The sequence below is a fragment of the Entelurus aequoreus genome, linkage group LG07 (genome assembly GCF_033978785.1).
Source record: "Entelurus aequoreus isolate RoL-2023_Sb linkage group LG07, RoL_Eaeq_v1.1, whole genome shotgun sequence".
Classification (NCBI taxonomy): Eukaryota; Metazoa; Chordata; class Actinopteri; order Syngnathiformes; family Syngnathidae; genus Entelurus; species Entelurus aequoreus.
The window spans coordinates 3,692,740-3,714,353 of NC_084737.1; the positions used below are offsets into that span (position 1 = coordinate 3,692,740).

The window sequence follows — 21,614 nt, forward strand, 5'->3', positions numbered from 1 at the left end:
CACAAGATAAGTCCTTAGGAGTGTGTACAAAACAACATATACTGTAGGCCTTAATAGTGCTCACAACATAACAGATAAGAGTGCACAAAACAACATAGAGACATTATAAATGTGCACAAAACAACATAGAGACATTATAAATGTGCACAAAACAACATATAGACGTTAGAAGTGTACACAAAACAACAAATAAGTCCTTAGAGGTGTGCACAACACAACAGAGAAGTCCTTAGGAGTGTGCACAAAACAACAGATATGTTCTAAGGAGTGTGCATAAAACAACATATAGGTCCTTCAAAGTGTGCACAAAACAACATATAGACATTATAATTGTGCACAACACAACAGATAAGTCCTTAGAAGCGTGCACAAAACAACATATAGACATTATAATTGTGCACAACACAACAGATAAGTCCTTAGAAGCGTGCACAAAACAACATATAGACGTTAGAAGTGTGCACAACACAACAGATAAGTCCTTAGGAGTGTGTACAAAACAGGCCTTAATAGTGCTCACAACATAACAGATAAGTTTATACAAAACAACATAGAGCCATCATAAGTGTGCACAAAACAACAAATAGGTCCTTCAGAGTGTGCACAAAACAACATATAGATGTTAAATGTGTGCACAAAACTACAATTAAGTCCTTAGAGGTGCGCACAACACAACAGCTATGTCCTTAGTAGTGTGCACAAAACAAAACATAAGCCTTAAAAGTGCTCACAACATAACAGATAGGTCATTAGGAGTTTGTACAACACAACAGATAAGTCCTTAGGAGTGTGCACAAAACAACATATAGGCCTTAATAGTGCTCACAATACAACAAGTAAGTCCTTAGGAGTGCTCACAACACAACATATGTTCTAAGGAGTGTGCATAAAACCACATATATATATATATATATATGTTAGAAGTGTGCACAAAACAAGACATAAGTCCTTAGAAGTGTGGACAACACAACAGATACTGTAGGCCCTAAGGAGTGTGCATAAAACACGACATAAGTCCTTAGAAGTGTGCACAACACAACAGATACTGTAGGCCCTAAGGAGTGTGCATAAAACAAGACATAAGTCCTTAGAAGTGTGCACAACACAACAGATACTGTAGGGCCTAAGGAGTGTGCATAAAACAAGACATAAGTCCTTAGAAGTGTGGACAACACAACAGATACTGTTGGGCCTAAGGAGTGTGCATAAAACAAGACATAAGTCCTTAGAAGTGTGCACAACACAACAGATACTGTAGGCCCTAAGGAGTGTGCATAAAACAAGACATAAGTCCTTAGAAGTGTGGACAACACAACAGATACTGTAGGGCCTAAGGAGTGTGCATAAAACAAGACATAAGTCCTTAGAAGTGTGGACAACACAACAGATACTGTAGGGCCTAAGGAGTGTGCATAAAACAAGACATAAGTCCTTAGAAGTGTGCACAACACAACAGATACTGTAGGCCCTAAGGAGTGTGCATAAAACAAGACATAAGTCCTTAGAAGTGTGGACAACACAACAGATACTGTAGGGCCTAAGGAGTGTGCATAAAACAAGACACAAGTCCTTAGAAGTGTGCACAACACAACAGATACTGTAGGTCCTAAGGAGTGTGCATAAAACGTTTTAGTAACTTTTTCTTAACATTTAGTCTTGTCTTAGCTCTTTTTTTGCTGCACACACACACACACACACACACACACACACACACACACACACACACACACACACACACACACTTCACTTCCTCCGTCCTCTCCTTCCTAGTCAGCTGCTCGTTTGCCAAAGTTAATGTAAGATTTTACTTTTTTTAAATGTTAATTATTGTGGCCATATGGTTGGTAAAGTGAGTGATTTCTGATGGTTTGTGTGGGCACCAAATGGACCTGTGTGTGTGTGTGTGCGTGTTGGCAGACAGCTTGTTGTTGTTTTGACTTGTTAGTAAGCAGGAAGTTGATGCATCAGCTCCTTGTGTGATACACACTACTGTATAGCACTTTATTTTGTCTACAAATAGTCACTAAAATAGGGACTTTTGTCGAGGCCGGAACCAATTATTCATATTTACATTGTTTCTTATGGAGGCATTTACTTCATGATACAAACTTTTTGATTTCCAAACCCTGTTCAAGAAGCAATTGAGCCCGTAATGGAGGTTCCACCCTAATAAGTTATGACGTGGAGAATTCAATAAAGCAGTCAATTAATTTGTTTAAAGATTATAAATGAAACATTTATCCCAGATCAGATATCAAAAGAATATGATATTAATATGATTCTGTTTAGTAATATACGGTATGGAAGGGATTCATACGGCCATGTTCCTGGGTGGATCATTTTTGCAATGCACTCTGCTGAAAATGATGGAAAGCGCCACTACGCGGTGGTCAAAGTTGGAATTGCCCCAAAACACATTTTAAGGTATTCACCACTCCACTGTCATCTGGCGGTGAAATTGGACAGTGCGACCCCCGATTTGTCACGTTTCATGTGTCAGGTAAACCGGGACGAATGGGGCCATATGAATCCATCCATCCATCCATTTTCTACCGCTTATTCCATTCGGGGACGCGGGGGGCGCTGAAGCCTATCTCAGCTACAATCGGGCGGAAGGCGGGGTACACCCTGGACAAGTCGCCACCTCATCGCAGGGCCATATGAATCGGATTTTCGAATTAATCCCGATTCTTATTTCGAACAATTTTAAATGTTTTTTTGTAGTTTTTTTTTTATCTGTCCTGTCCAGCCACTCAGACAAATCATATAGTTCAGTGGCCCCCAACCACCGATTGGTACCGGGCCGCGCAAGAAATTTGAATTTAAAAATTTTTTTTTTTATTTTATTTTATTTTTTTAAATTAAATCAACATAAAAAACACAATATATACATATTGTGTATGTGTATGTCAATATAGATCAATACAGTCTGCAGGGATACAGTCCGTAAGCACACATGATTGTATTTCTTTATGAAAAAAAAAATTTAAAAAAATAAAATTCCCCCACCCCCGGTCCGTGGGACAAATTTTTTTTTTTTTTTATTTTTTTTTTTTAAATTAAATCAACATAAAAAACACAATATATACATATTGTGTATGTGTATGTCAATATAGATCAATACAGTCTGCAGGGATACAGTCCGTAAGCACACATGATTGTATTTATTTATGAAAAAAAAAAAAAAAAAAAATTCCCCCCACCCCCGGTCCGTGGGACAAATGTTCTTTTTTCTTTTTTCTTTTCTTTTTTTATTTAATTAAATCAACATAAAAAACACAATATATACATATTGTGTATGTGTATGTCAATATAGATCAATACAGTCTGCAGGGATACAGTCCGTAAGCACACATGATTGTATTTCTTTATGAAAAAAAAAAAAAAAAAATCCCCCCACCCCCGGTCCGTGGGACAATTTTTTTTTTTTTTTTTAATTAAATCAACATAAAAAACACAATATATACATATTGTGTATGTGTATGTCAATATAGATCAATACAGTCTGCAGGGATACAGTCCGTAAGCACACATGATTGTATTTCTTTATGAAAAAAAATAAATAAAAAAATAAAATAAAATATCCCCCCAACCCCGGTCTGTGGGACAATTTTTTTTTTTTTTTTTTTTTTTTTTTGGGACAAATTTTCAAGCTTTGACCGGTCCCCAGCTACAAAAAGGTTGGGGACCACTGATATAGTTGATGTACAAACTTTGTAGATGATTTATATCTTCTGTACTCAGTTACTTTAGAAAAGAGAAGTATTGGATACTTCTCTTGTTGCCTTGTTTGTATTTGACTTTATTACATGTTTGGCTGCAATTTTATTCAACAAAACCAGTTTTTTTTTTCAAATTATTTAGTTATATTGAAATTGATCAGAGTTGTTTATCTACTTCATGGAGGAATGTAGTTCATCATAGAACTGGCACCCAATGTTGTTAGAAAAAAGTATTGATTTTGAATCGAATCGTTACCCCCAAGAATTGAATCGAATCATAGGAGCCCTAATATACCAGAAGTGTTAAAAAAAAAACTACATTTCACAATACTGAATTTGGAATGCCTTATAAAAGAAGTGTGTGTGTGTGTGTGTGTGTGTGTGTGTGTGTGTGTGTGTGTGTGTGTGTGTGTGTGTGGTGTGTGTGTGTGTGTGTCTGTTCCTCGGTGTGCGACAGCAAGTGTGGGGGGAGGGGGAGGTTAATCCTGGTTCAATACGCTGACGCGCAGCCCAGGATGGAGGCTGTGACGATTGTGTTATCTCCAGCCAACATTTGGGTTCCCCCACAATTCCACTCCAGAAGAATAGCTGGGAGAGAGAGTGGGGGCGGCGTGGGGGGACGCGCAGACGCCCGGAGGAGGGGGGGGGGCTATCAATAGCTGCACCGCATCGTCCCGTAAACGCCGTTCGCCACCGCCACTTTTGTGCGGCGTCTCCGCGCTTGAGCCGACGTGCAAATGTGTTTGTGGATATTGGATTTGGAGGAGTCGGATTGGAACTTTGACCTCGCTCCCCCGTAGGCGAGCTGAGTCTCCGAGGGCCGCACTGATTGTGCAAACAAGCTTCGATTTATATTCTGTTACTTCCATTAATCGTTTGAGTGAAACTAATAAAAGTGCAATATAGACTAAGGCTTCTTAGTGGGAGTCCACTCAAATATCAACACTGAAGGAGTGTTACATGTCCCTAAGGCAATTATTTTGCCTTAGGGGGCCAAATTTAGAGGAAAAAAATGTGTCTGTAAAATGTATCTATTTTTAGGGACACTAATACAGAACCTCACAATAATGTGTGAATGCTAAAAAGGTTATGACAGACCGCCTTCAAAAACGGAATGGAATTTTAGAGTGGAATATTTGATGTGAAGTAAGTGAAATTTGCTTTTAATTCATTGTTATTTTTGGGAACAAAGACAATTTAAAAAAAATACATACTAATAATAAAAAACACACATTATTTTTTTATTTTTTTTTTACTTTTAACGCTTACATCCATCTATCCATCCATAATAATTTTTTTTGTTTCATGTTTTTTGTTGTTTGTTTTACGCTCTTTTTGTCAAAGAACTTTGTTTTTTTATGGCAAACAAAAAATATGCAGTATTTTCCCCAAAAATACTTAAAAGTGGAATATTCAAATTAATTGGCATCCTAAATATGTCAATAATTCATAATAAATTAGCTTTCATTGCATTGTTATTTTTGGATCAATGACCGTTTAAAAAAATATACATACTAATAATAAAAACATACTTTTTTTTTTTTTTTTTTACTTTTAACACTGCATCCATCTATCATCATCCAAAAAAATGTGTCTGTAAAATGTATCTATTTTTAGGGACACTAATACAGAACCTCACAATAATGTGTGAATGCTAAAAAGGTTATGACAGACCGCCTTCAAAAACGGAATGGAATTTTAGAGTGGAATATTTGATGTGAAGTAAGTGAAATTTGCTTTTAATTCATTGTTATTTTTGGGAACAAAGACAATTTAAAAAAAATACATACTAATAATAAAAAACACACATTATTATTTTTTTTTTTTACTTTTAACGCTTACATCCATCTATCCATCCATAATAAATTTTTTTGTTTCATGTTTTTTGTTGTTTGTTTTACGCTCTTTTTGTCAAAGAACTTTGTTTTTTTATGGCAAACAAAAAATATGCAGTATTTTCCCCCAAAAATACTTAAAAGTGGAATATTCAAATTAATTGGCACCCTAAATATGTCAATAATTCATAATAAATTAGCTTTCATTTCATTGTTATTTTTGGATCAATGACCGTTTAAAAAAATATACATACTAATAATAAAAAACATACTTTTTTTTTTTTTAAATTTTTTTTTTTTACTTTTAACACTGCATCCATCTATCATCATCCAAAAAAATGTGTCTGTAAAATGTATCTATTTTTAGAAACACTAATACAGAACCTCACAATAATGTCTGAATGCTAAAAAGGTTATGACAGACCGCCTTCAAAAACGGAATGGAATTTTAGAGTGGAATATTTGATGTGAAGTAAGTGAAATTTGCTTTTAATTCATTGTTATTTTTTGGAACAAAGACAATTTTTAAAAAAAATACATACTAATAATAAAAAACACACATTATTTTTATTTTTATTTTACTTTTAACGCGTACATCCATCTATCCATCCATAATAAAAAAAAATTATTATGTGTTTTGTTGTTTGTTTTACGCTCTTTTTGTCAAAGAACTTTGTTTTTTTATGGCAAACAAAAAATATGCAGTATTTTCCCCAAAAAATAGTGTAATATTCAAATTAATTGGCACCCTAAATATGTCAATAATTCATAATAAATTAGCTTTCATTTCATTGTTATTTTTGGATCAAAGACCGTTTAAAAATATATACATACTAATAATAAAAAACATACTTTGTATTTATTTATTTATTTTTTACTTTTAAAACTGCATCCATCTATCATCATCCAAAAAAATGTGTCTGCAAAATGTATCTATTTTTAGGGACACTAATACAGAACCTCACAATAATGTCTGAATGCTAAAAAGGTTATGACAGACCGCCTTCAAAAACGGAATGGAATTTTAGAGTGGAATATTTGATGTGAAGTAAGTGAAATTTGCTTTTTGTTATTTTTTGGAACAAAGACAATTTAAAAAAAAATACATACTAATAATAAAAAACACACACAAGTGAGAATTCAATCACAATTTGTAATTTGCGAAAAGCAGGAGGGGGTACCGGAGCCATACCCGGCCAGCGGAGGAATCATCGGTTCTCACTTTTTTAACTCACAAAGAAATAGTTCAAATATTTTATTTATTTATTTTTCCACATTTAAATGTGACTGAAAATCAATAAACAAATGTTAAAAAACAAAACACCGAATAAATAATCTTACTCCTGATTTTAATCGTATTCAATAATTATATGTAACCGACTTAAACAAAGGGTATTACCAAGGCTTAGGTCAGGCTGATTACGAAAATAAACTACAAAAGGAAAGGAGCCATAAAAACTGATGACAAATAAATTACGTAGTTTTCAAATAAAAACATTCCAACTAAATTATTCATAAATAATCCTGTTTTTTTTTTTAACTAAACCGTCAAAACATTTCAAGTGCAAATAACAATATATCTTCACCACTTTAGTCATCATTTTTGCGCTTAAGAAACTTCTCCCTAACTGTAGCTCCAGACTTCTTCTGTTTGCTTGATATTGTCATGACTGCCACAAGTGGTGTAAAAGTGTATTACAGCTGAGTACTGCTGCGGTTGAGAAACAGATATTTTGCAGCCCCCTGCCCTATGGTTAAGACAGTTGATGTACAGTTCCAACGTTGATGACGTGTATTTGTTGTAAAAAAAGAAGGAAGCAAAAATGTTTCTTTTTCAAACAACTTTCCCTAAAATACGTAAAAAGGCTGTACAGTGCGTTTTATCTGAGTAATTGAATGAATTAATTTAGAGATTACCGTATTTTCCGGACTATAGAGCGCACCGGGAGTTAAGCCGCACCCACAAAATTTTAGAAGAAAACATTATTTTCTAACTAAAATAATAATAATGAATATGTTTCTTAAAAAAACTGTCAATAAAATTGAAGTTGAAGTGAAAATGCAGCCTCGCCACTTTAGCCATCATTTTTGCGCTGAAGAATCTTCTCTATGACTTTAGCTCCGGACTTCTTCTTCTGTTTGTGTGATATTGTCATTACTGCCACAAGTGGCGGGAACGTGTGTTACAACTGCGACCCAACAATGGGCCCCGGCCCTATGGTTAAGTTAACACTGCTTGAACAATATTGCCGTGTAACGATGTGTCCATATGAAGAAGTATCGAATAATCATACTTGCATATTACTTACACATACAAGGTCTCCGGGACGTATTAGAAAGTATCCAGTAACAAACATGTCCGCACCTGCTCAGTGGCCCTGTGGTAAGGTTGTGAGTTCAAACCCTGGCCGAGTTGTACCAAAGACTATAAAAATGGGAGCCATTACCTCCCTGCTTGGGTCGAAATTGGGGGTTGAATCACCAAAAGTGATTCCCGGGCGCGGCCAGCGCTGCTGCTCACTGCTCCCCTCGCCTCCCAGGGGGTGAGGGTGATGGGTTAAATGCAGAGGACAATCTCACCACACCTAGTGTGTGTGTGAATCATTGCTACTTGAACTTGAACTTGAATCATTCACTACTGCGTCATGAGCTTAACTTAATGAATTTTGAAATATGACCACTTCACTTCAATTTAAAGACAGTCAACAATGAATAGGTTAGTGATTTTGTTTTTCACAGCTACCATTCTTCTCTGTTTCACTTCACTACCAAATAAAACAAGTATGTGCGATTCCTGACCATTTTGTCTTGGAGAAAATACTCGGATACACTAGCGTTCAAAAGTTTGGGGTCACATTGAAATGTCCTTTTCAATGAAGATAACTTTAAACTAGTCTTAACTTGAAAGAAATACACTCTATACATTGCTAATGTGGTAAATGACTATTCTAGCTGCAAATGTCTGCTTTTTGGTGCAATATCTACTAGAGGCCCATTTCCAGCAACTATCACTCCAGTGTTCTAATGGTACAATGTGTTTGCTCATTGGCTCAGAAGGCTAATTGATGATTAGAAAACCCTTGTGCAATCATGTTCACACATCTGAAAACACTTTAGCTCCTTACAGAAGCTACAAAACTGACCTTCCTTTGAGCAGATTGAGTTTCTGGAGCATCACATTTGTGGGCTCAATTAAACGCTCAAAATGGCCAGAAAAAGAGAACTTTCATGTGAAACTCGACAGTCTATTCTTGTTCTTAGGAATGAAGGCTATTCCACTAAATTGTTTGGGTGACCCCAAACTTTTGAACGGTAGTGTATGTTTAACATACAGACCATAATGCACAAAAACTATAATAATAATGATGATTCCTGTTCAATTGTGGAGGATTTCAAGCAGCAAACTACATGTACATTTGAAAATAACAGCCCGCATAACTAAACATCAAATGCTTTTCTTCCGACAAACCGTTTAAAAAAAATGGATTTAATATTTCCAAACGCCATCCAAACCTTAAACCCTCATGAATTTCCGCCGCGGGCTCGGAGATGAAAGTGAAAAGGAATAAAAGCTGAGTTTTAATCTGCTTTGGAGGCCTGGAAGGGAGCGTGTGTGCCTGCAAGTGTAAGAGTGAGGGCTGATAGGGGATAAATATATTTGCCACTATGGCTGCCAGCACACAACACTTTCATTAGCACATGTAGGCCCGCAAATCTCCCAATTATGAGGCGACGGGTCTGCGTGACACGGAGACACGCAGCAGGCTCACACGGGAACATTATTCCAGATTGTCCGATCAATGGAGAGCACAGCACACTTCCTCTTTTTAGGAATATCTGCACAAATTATTTGTTACACTGCACAAAGGAAATCCACAAATGACCTTAATGAGGCCTTTTAGTTCATGAAAACATAGCATGACTATTAGGGCTGCAACAAAAATGGATTTCTTTGACAAAAAGAGCATCAAACAAAACAAAAAAACATGACAAAATAACTTAATATGGATGGACAGATGGATGTGAGTGTTAAAAGTTGTTTTTTAAAAGTAAATAATGTGTTTTTTTATTATTAGTGTGTATTTTTATATGGTCATTCATCCAAAAATAACAATGAATTAAAAGCAAATTTATTATGAATTATTGACATCATTAATTCATTTCATTTCATTTAAATATTTCACTTTTAAATATTTTTTGGGGAAATGATTGCATATTTTATGTTTGCCATAAAATAAAATTAAAAATATTTGACAAAAGAGCGTAAAACAAAAAACATGAAAAAATAATAAGTTATTATGGATGGATAGAAGGATGTTAGCGTTATAAGTATAAAAAAAATTTTTAAAAAAGTAAATAGTGTATGTTTTTAAATGGTCATAGTTCCAAAAATAACAATGAATTAAAAGCCAATTTATTATGAATTATTGACATCATTAATTCATTTAATTTAATTTAAATATTTCACTTTTAAATATTTTTTGGGGAAATTATTGCATATTTTATGTTTGCCATAAAATAAAATTAAAAATATTTCACAAAAGAGCGTAAAACAAAAAACATGAAAAAATAATAATAACTTATTATGGATGGATAGATGGATGTTAGCGTTATAAGTAAAAAAATAAATTAAAAAAAAGTAAATAGTGTATGTTTTTATATGGTCATAGTTCCAAAAATAACAATGAATTAAAAGCAAATTTATTATGAATTATTGACATAATTAATTAATTGAATTTCATTTAAATATTTCACTTTTAAATATTTTTGGGGGAAATTATTGCATATTTTATGTTTGCCATAAAATAGAATTACAAATATTTGACAAAAGAGCGTAAAACAAAAAACATAAATAAATAATAATAACTTATTATGGATGGATAGATGGATGTTAGCGTTATAAGTAAAAAAAATTTAAAAAAAAGTAAATAGTGTATGTTTTTAAATGGTCATAGTTCCAAAAATAACAATGAATTAAAAGCCAATTTATTATGAATTATTGACATCATTAATTAATTTAATTTCATTTAAATATTTCACTTTTAAATATTTTGGGGGGGAATTATTGCATATTTTATGTTTGCCATAAAATAAAATTAAAAATATTTGACAAAAGAGCGTAAAACAAAAAACATGAACAAATAATAATAACTTATTATGGATGGATAGATGGATGTTAGCGTTATAAGTAAAAAAAAAATTAAAAATAAGTAAATAGTGTATGTTTTTAAATGGTCATAGTTCCAAAAATAACAATGAATTAAAAGCCAATTTATTATGAATTATTGACATAATTAATTAATTGAATTTCATTTAAATATTTCACTTTTAAATATTTTTTGGGGAAATTATTGCATATTTTATGTTTGCCATAAAATAAAATTAAAAATATTTGACAAAAGAGCGTAAAACAAAAAACATGAACAAATAATAATAACTTATTATGGATGGATAGATGGATGTTAGCGTTATAAGTAAAAAAAATTTTAAAAATAAGTAAGTAGTGTATGTTTTTAAATGGTCACAGTTCCAAAAATAACAATGAATTAAAAGCCAATTTATTATGAATTATTGACATCATTAATTAATTTAATTTCATTTAAATATTTCACTTTTAAATATTTTTGGGGGAAATGATTGCATATTTTATGTTTGCCATAAAATAAAATTAAAAATATTTGACAAAAGAGCGTAAAACAAAAAACATGAAAAAATAATAATAACTTATTATGGATGGATAGATGGATGTTAGCGTTATAAGTAAAAAACAAAAAAAGTAAATAGTGTATGTTTTTAAATGGTCATAGTTCCAAAAATAACAATGAATTAAAAGCCAATTTATTATGAATTATTGACATAATTAATTAATTTCATTTCATTTAAATATTTCACTTTTAAATATTTTTGGGGGAAATTATTGCATATTTTATGTTTGCCATAAAATAAAATTAAAAATATTTGACAAAAGAGCGTAAAACAAAAAACATGAAAAAATAATAATAACTTATTATGGATGGATAGATGGATGTTAGCGTTATAAGTAAAAAAAAAAAAAAGTAAATAGTGTATGTTTTTAAATGGTCATAGTTCCAAAAATAACAATGAATTAAAAGCCAATTTATTATGAATTATTGACATCATTAATTAATTTAATTTCATTTAAATATTTCACTTTTAAATATTTTTGGGGGAAATTATTGCATATGTTATGTTTGCCATAAAATAAAATTAAAAATATTTGACAAAAGAGCGTAAAACAAAAAACATGAAAAAATAATAATAACTTATTATGGATAGATAGATGGATGTTAGCGTTATAAGTAAAAAAAAAAAAAGTAAATAGTGTATGTTTTTAAATGGTCATAGTTCCAAAAATAACAATGAATTAAAAGCCAATTTATTATGAATTATTGACATCATTAATTAATTTAATTTCATTTAAATATTTCACTTTTAAATATTTTTGGGGGAAATTATTGCATATTTTATGTTTGCCATAAAATAAAATTAAAAATATTTGACAAAAGAGCGTAAAACAAAAAACATGAACAAATAATAATAACTTATTATGGATGGATAGATGGATGTTAGCGTTATAAGTAAAAAAAAATTAAAAAATAAGTAAATAGTGTATGTTTTTAAATGGTTATAGTTCCAAAAATAACAATGAATTAAAAGCCAATTTATTATGAATTATTGACATCATTAATTAATTTAATTTAATTTAAATATTTCACTTTTAAATATTTTTGGGGGAAATTATTGCATATTTTATGTTTGCCATAAAATAAAATTAAAAATATTTGACAAAAGAGCGTAAAACAAAAAACATGAACAAATAATAATAACTTATTATGGATGGATAGATGGATGTTAGCGTTATAAGTATAAAAAAAAATTAAAAATAAGTAAATAGTGTATGTTTTTAAATGGTTATAGTTCCAAAAATAACAATGAATTAAAAGCCAATATATTATGAATTATTGACATCATTAATTAATTTAATTTCATTTAAATATTTTTGGGGGAAATGATTGCATATTTTATGTTTGCCATAAAATAAAATTAAAAATATTTGACAAAAGAGCGTAAAACAAAAAACATGAACAAATAATAATAACTTATTATGGATGGATAGAAGGATGTTAGCGTTATAAGTAAAAAAAAATTTTTTTTAAGTAAATAGTGTATGTTTTTGAATGTTCATAGTTCCAAAAATAACAATGAATTAAAAGCCAATTTATTATGAATTATTGACATCATTAATTAATTTAATTTAATTTAAATATTTCACTTTTAAATATTTTTGGGGGAAATTATTGCATATTTTATGTTTGCCATAAAATAAAATTAAAAATATTTGACAAAAGAGCGTAAAACAAAAAACATGAAAAAATAATAATAACTTATTATGGATGGATAGATGGATGTTAGCGTTATAAGTAAAAAAAAAAAAGTAAATAGTGTATGTTTTTAAATGGTCATAGTTCCAAAAATAACAATGAATTAAAAGCCAATTTATTATGAATTATTGACATCATTAATTAATTTAATTTCATTTAAATATTTCACTTTTAAATATTTTTGGGGGAAATTATTGCATATTTTATGTTTGCTATAAAAATAAAAAATAAACCTTTGACAAAAGAGCGTAAAATAAACCACAACAAAAAACATGAAAAAATAATAACTTATTATGGATGGATAGAAGGATGTTAGCGTTATAAGTACAAAATAAAAAAAAGTAAATAGTGTATGTTTTTAAATGGTCATAGTTCCAAAAATAACAATGAATTAAAGCCAATTTCTTATGAATTATTGACATGTTTAAGGCTCCAATTGATTTAAATATTCCAATTTGAAATATCTTTTGGGGAAATTATTGCACATTTTATGTTTGCTATAAAAATAAAAATAAACCTTTGACAAAAGAGCGTAAAATAAACCACAACAAAAAACATGAAAAAATAATAACTTATTATGGATGGATAGAAGGATGTTAGCGTTATAAGTAAAAAAAAATAAAAAAAAAAGTAAATAGTGTATGTTTTTAAATGGTCATAGTTCCAAAAATAACAATGAATTAAAAGCCAATTTATTATGAATTATTGACATCATTAATTAATTTAATTTCATTTAAATATTTCACTTTTAAATATTTTTGGGGGAAATTATTGCATATGTTATGTTTGCCATAAAATAAAATTAAAAATATTTGACAAAAGAGCGTAAAACAAAAAACATGAAAAAATAATAATAACTTATTATGGATAGATAGATGGATGTTAGCGTTATAAGTAAAAAAAAAAAAAAAGTAAATAGTGTATGTTTTTAAATGGTCATAGTTCCAAAAATAACAATGAATTAAAAGCCAATTTATTATGAATTATTGACATCATTAATTAATTTAATTTCATTTAAATATTTCACTTTTAAATATTTTTGGGGGAAATTATTGCATATTTTATGTTTGCCATAAAATAAAATTAAAAATATTTGACAAAAGACCGTAAAACAAAAAACATGAACAAATAATAATAACTTATTATGGATGGATAGATGGATGTTAGCGTTATAAGTAAAAAAAATTTAAAAAATAAGTAAATAGTGTATGTTTTTAAATGGTTATAGTTCCAAAAATAACAATGAATTAAAAGCCAATTTATTATGAATTATTGACATCATTAATTAATTTAATTTAATTTAAATATTTCACTTTTAAATATTTTTTGGGGAAATTATTGCATATTTTATGTTTGCCATAAAATAAAATTAAAAATATTTGACAAAAGAGCGTAAAACAAAAAACATGAACAAATAATAATAACTTATTATGGATGGATAGATGGATGTTAGCGTTATAAGTAAAAAAAAAATTAAAAATAAGTAAATAGTGTATGTTTTTAAATGGTTATAGTTCCAAAAATAACAATGAATTAAAAGCCAATATATTATGAATTATTGACATCATTAATTAATTTAATTTCATTTAAATATTTTTGGGGGAAATGATTGCATATTTTATGTTTGCCATAAAATAAAATTAAAAATATTTGACAAAAGAGCGTAAAACAAAAAACATGAACAAATAATAATAACTTATTATGGATGGATAGAAGGATGTTAGCGTTATAAGTAAAAAAAAATTTTTTTAAAGTAAATAGTGTATGTTTTTGAATGTTCATAGTTCCAAAAATAACAATGAATTAAAAGCCAATTTATTATGAATTATTGACATCATTAATTAATTTAATTTAATTTAAATATTTCACTTTTAAATATTTTTTGGGGAAATTATTGCATATTTTATGTTTGCCATAAAATAAAATTAAAAATATTTGACAAAAGAGCGTAAAACAAAAAACATGAAAAAATAATAATAACTTATTATGGATGGATAGATGGATGTTAGCGTTATAAGTAAAAAAAAAAAAGTAAATAGTGTATGTTTTTAAATGGTCATAGTTCCAAAAATAACAATGAATTAAAAGCCAATTTATTATGAATTATTGACATCATTAATTAATTTAATTTCATTTAAATATTTCACTTTTAAATATTTTTGGGGGAAATTATTGCATATTTTATGTTTGCTATAAAAATTAAAAATAAACCTTTGACAAAAGAGCGTAAAATAAACCACAACAAAAAACATGAAAAAATAATAACTTATTATGGATGGATAGAAGGATGTTAGCGTTATAAGTACAAAATTAAAAAAAGTAAATAGTGTATGTTTTTAAATGGTCATAGTTCCAAAAATAACAATGAATTAAAGCCAATTTCTTATGAATTATTGACATGTTTAAGGCTCCAATTGATTTAAATATTCCAATTTGAAATATCTTTTGGGGAAATTATTGCACATTTTATGTTTGCTATAAAAATAAAAATAAACCTTTGACAAAAGAGCATAAAATAAACCACAACAAAAAACATGAAAAAATAATAACTTATTATGGATGGATAGAAGGATGTTAGCGTTATAAGTAAAAAAAATAAAAAAAAAAGTAAATAGTGTATGTTTTTAAATGGTCATAGTTCCAAAAATAACAATGAATTAAAAGCCAATTTATTATGAATTATTGACATCATTAATTAATTTAATTTCATTTAAATATTTCACTTTTAAATATTTTTGGGGGAAATTATTGCATATTTTATGTTTGCCATAAAATAAAATTAAAAATATTTGACAAAAGAGCGTAAAACAAAAAACATGAACAAATAATAATAACTTATTATGGATGGATAGATGGATGTTAGCGTTATAAGTAAAAAAAAAAAGTAAATAGTGTATGTTTTTAAATGGTCATAGTTCCAAAAATAACAATGAATTAAAAGCCAATTTATTATGAATTATTGACATCATTAATTAATTTAATTTCATTTAAATATTTCACTTTTAAATATTTTTGGGGGAAATTATTGCATATTTTATGTTTGCTATAAAAATAAAAATAAACCTTTGACAAAAAAGCGTAAAATAAACCACAACAAAAAACATGAAAAAATAATAACTTATTATGGATGGATAGATGGATGTTAGCGTTATAAGTACAAAATAAAAAAAAGTAAATAGTGTATGTTTTTAAATGGTCATAGTTCCAAAAATAACAATGAATTAAAAGCCAATTTCTTATGAATTATTGACATGTTTAAGGCTCCAATTGATTTAAATATTCCACTTTTAAATATTTTTTGGGGAAATTATTGCATATTTTATGTTTGCTATAAAAATAAAAATAAATTTTTGACAAAAGAGCGTAAAATAAACCACAACAAAAAACATGAAAAAATAAAAACTTATTATGGGTGGATAGAAGGATGTTAGCGTTATAAGTAAAAAAAAAAAAAAAAAAGTAAATAGTGTATGTTTTTAAATGGTCATAGTTCCAAAAATAACAATGAATTAAAAGCCAATTTGTTATGAATTATTGACATGTTTAAGGCTCCAATTGATTTAAATATTCCACTTAAAATATATTTTGGGGAAATTATTGCATATTTTATGTTTGCTATAAGAATAAAAATAAATTTTTGACAAAAGAGCGTAAAATAAACCACAACAAAAAACATGAAAAAATAATAATTTATTATGGATGGATAGAAGGATGTTAGCGTTATAAGTAAAAAATAAAAAAAAGTAAATAATTTATGTTTTTAAATGGTCATAGTTCCAAAAATAACAATGAGTAAAAGCCAATTTATTATGAATTATTGACATGTTTAAGGCTCCAACTGATTTAAATATTCCACTTTGAAATATGTTTTGGGGAGAAAAAAAAATATTTTGTGGTTTTGCTATTAAAAACAACAACAGGGGTTTCTTTTAACAAAAAGGCATTAAACATTAAAATAAAAAAAATACCTCATATCAAAAGTTAGACCTAAGGTTGATGTAGATTTAAGTGTTAAAAAATAAAAAAAAACATATGTTTGCCATAAAAAAAACAAAGTTCTTTGACAAAAAGAGCGTACAACAAACAAAAAAACTTGGAAAAAATAATAATAACTTATTATGGATGATAGATGCATGCAGTGTTAAAAGTAAAAAAACAAAAATAATAATAATAATGTATGTTTTTTTATTATTAGTATGTATTTTTTTTAACAGTCATTGATCCAAATAAATAAAAGCTAATTTATTATGAATTATTTACATATTTAGGGTTGCAATTGATTTAAATATTCCACTTTGAAATATTTTTTTAGGAAAAAAAAAATATTTTGTGGTTTTGCTTTAAAAAAAACAACAACAGGGGTTTCTTTTAACAAAAAGGCATAAAACATTTAAAAACAAAAAACAAAACAAAAAACCTTATATCAAAAGATAGACCTAAGGTTGATGTAGATGTAAGTGTTAAAAAATAAAAAACATATGTTTGCCATAGAAAAAACAAAGTTGTTTGACAAAAAGAGCGTAAAAAAATAAAAAAAAAATAAAAACGTGAACAAATAATAATAACTTATTATGGATGATAAAAGTGTTAAAAGTAAAAAAAAAGTAATAATAATAATGTATGTTTTTTATTAGTAGTATGTATTTTTTTAAACGGTCAGTGATCCAAAAATAACAATGAAATAAAAGCTAATTTATTATGAATTATTGACCTGTTTAGGGTTCCAATTCATTTAAATATTCCACTTTTAAATATATTTTGAGGAAAATACTGCATATTTTTGGTTTGCCATAAAAAAACAAAGTTCTTTGACAAAAAGAGCGTAAAACAAACAACAAAAAACATGAAAAAAAAAGTTTTTTATTATGGATGGATAGATGGATGTAAGCGTTAAAAGTAAAAAAAATAATGTGTGTTTTTTATTATTAGTATGTATTTTTTTAAATTGTCTTTGTTCCAAAAAATAACAATTAATTAAAAGCAAATTTCACATACTTCACATCAAATATTCCACTCTGAAATGTTTTTTGGGGAAAATATTGCTTATTTTGTGGTTTTACTATTAAAAAAAAAACCAGGGGTTTCTTTGAACAAAAAAGGCATTGAACATAAAAATAAATGACGGTCATTGCTCAAAAAATAATAATGAATTAATAGCAATGTTATAATGAATTATTGACCTATTTAAGCCTCCAATTACTTCACATCCAATATTCTACTGTTGGGAGAAACATTTTGCATATTTTGCGATTTTGCTTAAAAAACAGGGGTTTATTTCAACAAAAAAGGCATAAAACACTTTAAAAAACCAACAACTTTATATCAGCAGATATATATATATATATCTGAATCTACAGATTTAAGTGTAAACATTAATTTTGAAAAATATATATGACTCATTTTTGACATGTTTATGACTGAAACCCTTCTGGGTATATATATATATATACTGTATATATACTGTATGTGTGTGTGTGTGTGTGTGTATGTGTATATATATATATATATATATATATATGTATAGTATTTATTTCTTTTTTTTTAGTTTGAAAATGAAACCTATGAAAATGGCCTGCACATGCTTTAGTTTTTCATTGTAAAAAGAACCAGTTTTAAAAAAACACATTTTTAGGCCATCTCCATACAACCAGAGGAAGCTTTTCTAACCTGTTTTAAAAATAGTTTATTTATATTATTAATCCAAATAATAAGTTTCAGTTTGGATGGAGACTCCATTCTGAATCAAATCGTCACTCCAGGAATTGGAATGGTATCAAATGATTAGATGCACACCCCCCATAGATGCAGTATATACGTGTATTTCTAAATATTTATATATATGTATATATATAGATATTATATTTAATATTTGTAATAGATATGGACATGAAGGGAAGCTCCCCGCAGGCCTGACACCTGATAAATAATAAATGAGAAATAATGTGCAGTCTGCTGGGACCTCACAAAAAGGCCACTTGGGTCCAATTTGTTGTAGAGGAAATGGTGCCCCCCCCCCCCCCCCCCCCCATACTCCCCCGCCCGTGTCCCCCCCACTCCCCCTCCCCAGATCCAAGCATGGCCTACCTTTGTCTCGCAGGATGCCGTCAATGCTGTGCTTGGTCCTCTTGTCCTCCTCTTCGTCCTTTTTCAAGCACTCTTCCTCCTCTTCCTCGTCCTTCTTCCCAAAACGAGCTCGCAGTATTCTGCTGATGGAACTCACTGTCGGGGTAACAAGGGCCACTTTTTACACTCGGGGGCAAGAAGGGCCATTTTTTACACTCGGGGGCAAGAAGGGCCACTTTTTACACTCGGGGGCAAGAAGGGCCAGTCTTTACACTCGGGGGTAACAAGGGCCGGTCTTTACACTCGAGGGTAACAAGGGCCAGTCTTTACACTCGAGGGTAAGAAGGGCCAGTCTTTAAACACGAGGGTAACAAGGGCCAGTCTTTACAATCGGGGGCAAGAAGGGCCAGTCTTTACACTCGAGGGTAACAAGGGCCAGACTTTACACTCGAGGGAAACAAGGGCCAGACTTTACACTCGAGGGTAACAAGGGCCACTTTTTACCATCGGGGGCAAGAAGGGCCAGTCTTTACACTCGAGGGTAACAAGGGCTGGTATTTACACTCGGGGGTAACAAGGGCTGGTCTTTACACTTGGGGGTAACAAGGGCTGGTCTTTACACTCGGGGGTAACAAGGGCTGGTCTTTACACTCGGGGGTAACAAGGGCTGGTCTTTACACTCGGGGGTAACAAGGGCTGGTCTTTACACTCGGGGGTAACAAGGGCTGGTCTTTACACTCGGGGGTAACAAGGGCTGGTCTTTACACTCAAGGGTAACAAGGGCCAAACTTTACACTCGGGGGCAAGAAGGGCCAGTCTTTACACTCGGGGGCAACCTTTATTCGGGGTGCACAATATTCTTATTCATTCTCGTTTGAAATCCATTCATACTTTTCAAAAGTTGGATTTTTTTCTTTTAAGTAGCAACCAATTTTTAAACGGACATTTTATAGGTCATCTCCATTAAACCAAAGAATTGATTCGGAATCGAATCGTCACCCCAGGAATCTAAATCGGATCGACTTGTTACCTCCCCGAAGGTTCAAACCCCTAATTTTTCTTTTATTTGAAATATTTTATTCTTGTCTAAGAATGACTACATTTACTGCAAAGGATCAATAACGTATCTACAGTATCTCTACAGGATCAATAACGTATCTACAGTATCTGTACAGGATCAATAACATAGCTAAAATATCTGTACAGGATCAATAACGTATCTACAGTATCTGTATAGGATCAATAACGTAACTACAGTATCTGTACAGGATCAATAACGTATCTACAGTATCTGTATAGGATCAATAACGTATCTACAGTATCTGTATAGGATTAATAACGTAACTACAGTATCTGTATAGGATTAATAACGTAACTACAGTATCTGTATAGGATCAATAACGTATCTACAGTATCTGTATAGGATTAATAACGTAACTACAGTATCTGTATAGGATCAATAACGTATCTACAGTATCTGTATAGGGTTAATAACGTATCTACAGTATCTGTATAGGATTAATAACGTAACTACAGTATCTGTATAGGATTAATAATGTAACTACAGTATCTGTACAGGATCAATAACGTATCTACAGTATCTGTATAGGATTAATAACGTATCTACAGTATCTCTACAGAATCAATAACATATCTACAGTATCTGTACAGGATCAATAACGTATCTACAGTATCTGTACAGGATCAATAACGTATCTACAGTATCTGTATAGGATCAATAACATATCTACAGTATCTGTACAGGATCAATAACGTATCTACAGTATCTGTATAGGATTAATAACATATCTACAGTATGCTTATTATTGCGAGTTTCTAAGCTGGCTACAGTGTGTGGATATTACACAGCAGCAACATGTACAGACAGTGTAGTTAGTTACTAGCATGAACACAAAATATGCAACATTTCTCCAAAAAAACATTTCAAGGTGAAATATTTGATGTGACATAATTGGAGCCTTAAATATGTCAATAATTCATAGTAAATTTGCTTTTAATTCACTGTAATTTTTTGAACAATGACCATTTAAAAAATACATACTACTAATAAAAAACATATTATTTTTATTATTGTTTTTTTATTTTTAACGCTTACATCCATAATAATTTATTATTTTTTCATGTTTTTTGTTTGTTTGTTTTACGCTCTTTTTGTCCAATCATTTTTCATTATTTTTCAACACTTAAATCTTCATCAACCTTAGGTCTATTTTTTGATATAAGGTATTTTTTATTTTTTTTTATGTTTTATGCCTCTTTTGTTCAAAGAAACCTTGTTTTTTTTAATAGCAAAACCACAAGATATGCAACATTTCCCCCCAAAAAATATTTCCCAAACAGGTTTTATCCGGCCCGCGTGGTGACTTTGCCAAGTACAAGAATGAGCTGCTTTTTGGTTTTTTTTGCGAAAGAAACTGCTGTTCTAAATGTGTCCACTGGATGTCACAATAGCAATTCTGTTAGGCAAGCAAACAGTAAAGGGGGACTGTGGCTCCTCCTCCTCCTCGATCCACATGAAACTTAAAACCTGCTGTTTTGTTTTCGCTTCCAACACATCCTCGTTTGGCCCC

The 21,614-nt window shown here is 30.0% G+C and overlaps 1 protein-coding gene across 2 annotated transcripts in view; it reads right to left on the minus strand.

The window, feature by feature from the left end:
- Positions 1-21,614, minus strand: part of LOC133653293 (paired box protein Pax-7-like) — a 111,054-nt gene that overhangs the window by 80,344 nt on the left and 9,096 nt on the right. For both annotated transcript variants that reach the window (XM_062052428.1, XM_062052427.1), the window contains exon 4: positions 19,045-19,179. In XM_062052428.1, coding sequence (XP_061908412.1) covers positions 19,045-19,179 — 135 coding nt within the window. The remainder of the gene's footprint in view (positions 1-19,044; positions 19,180-21,614) is intronic.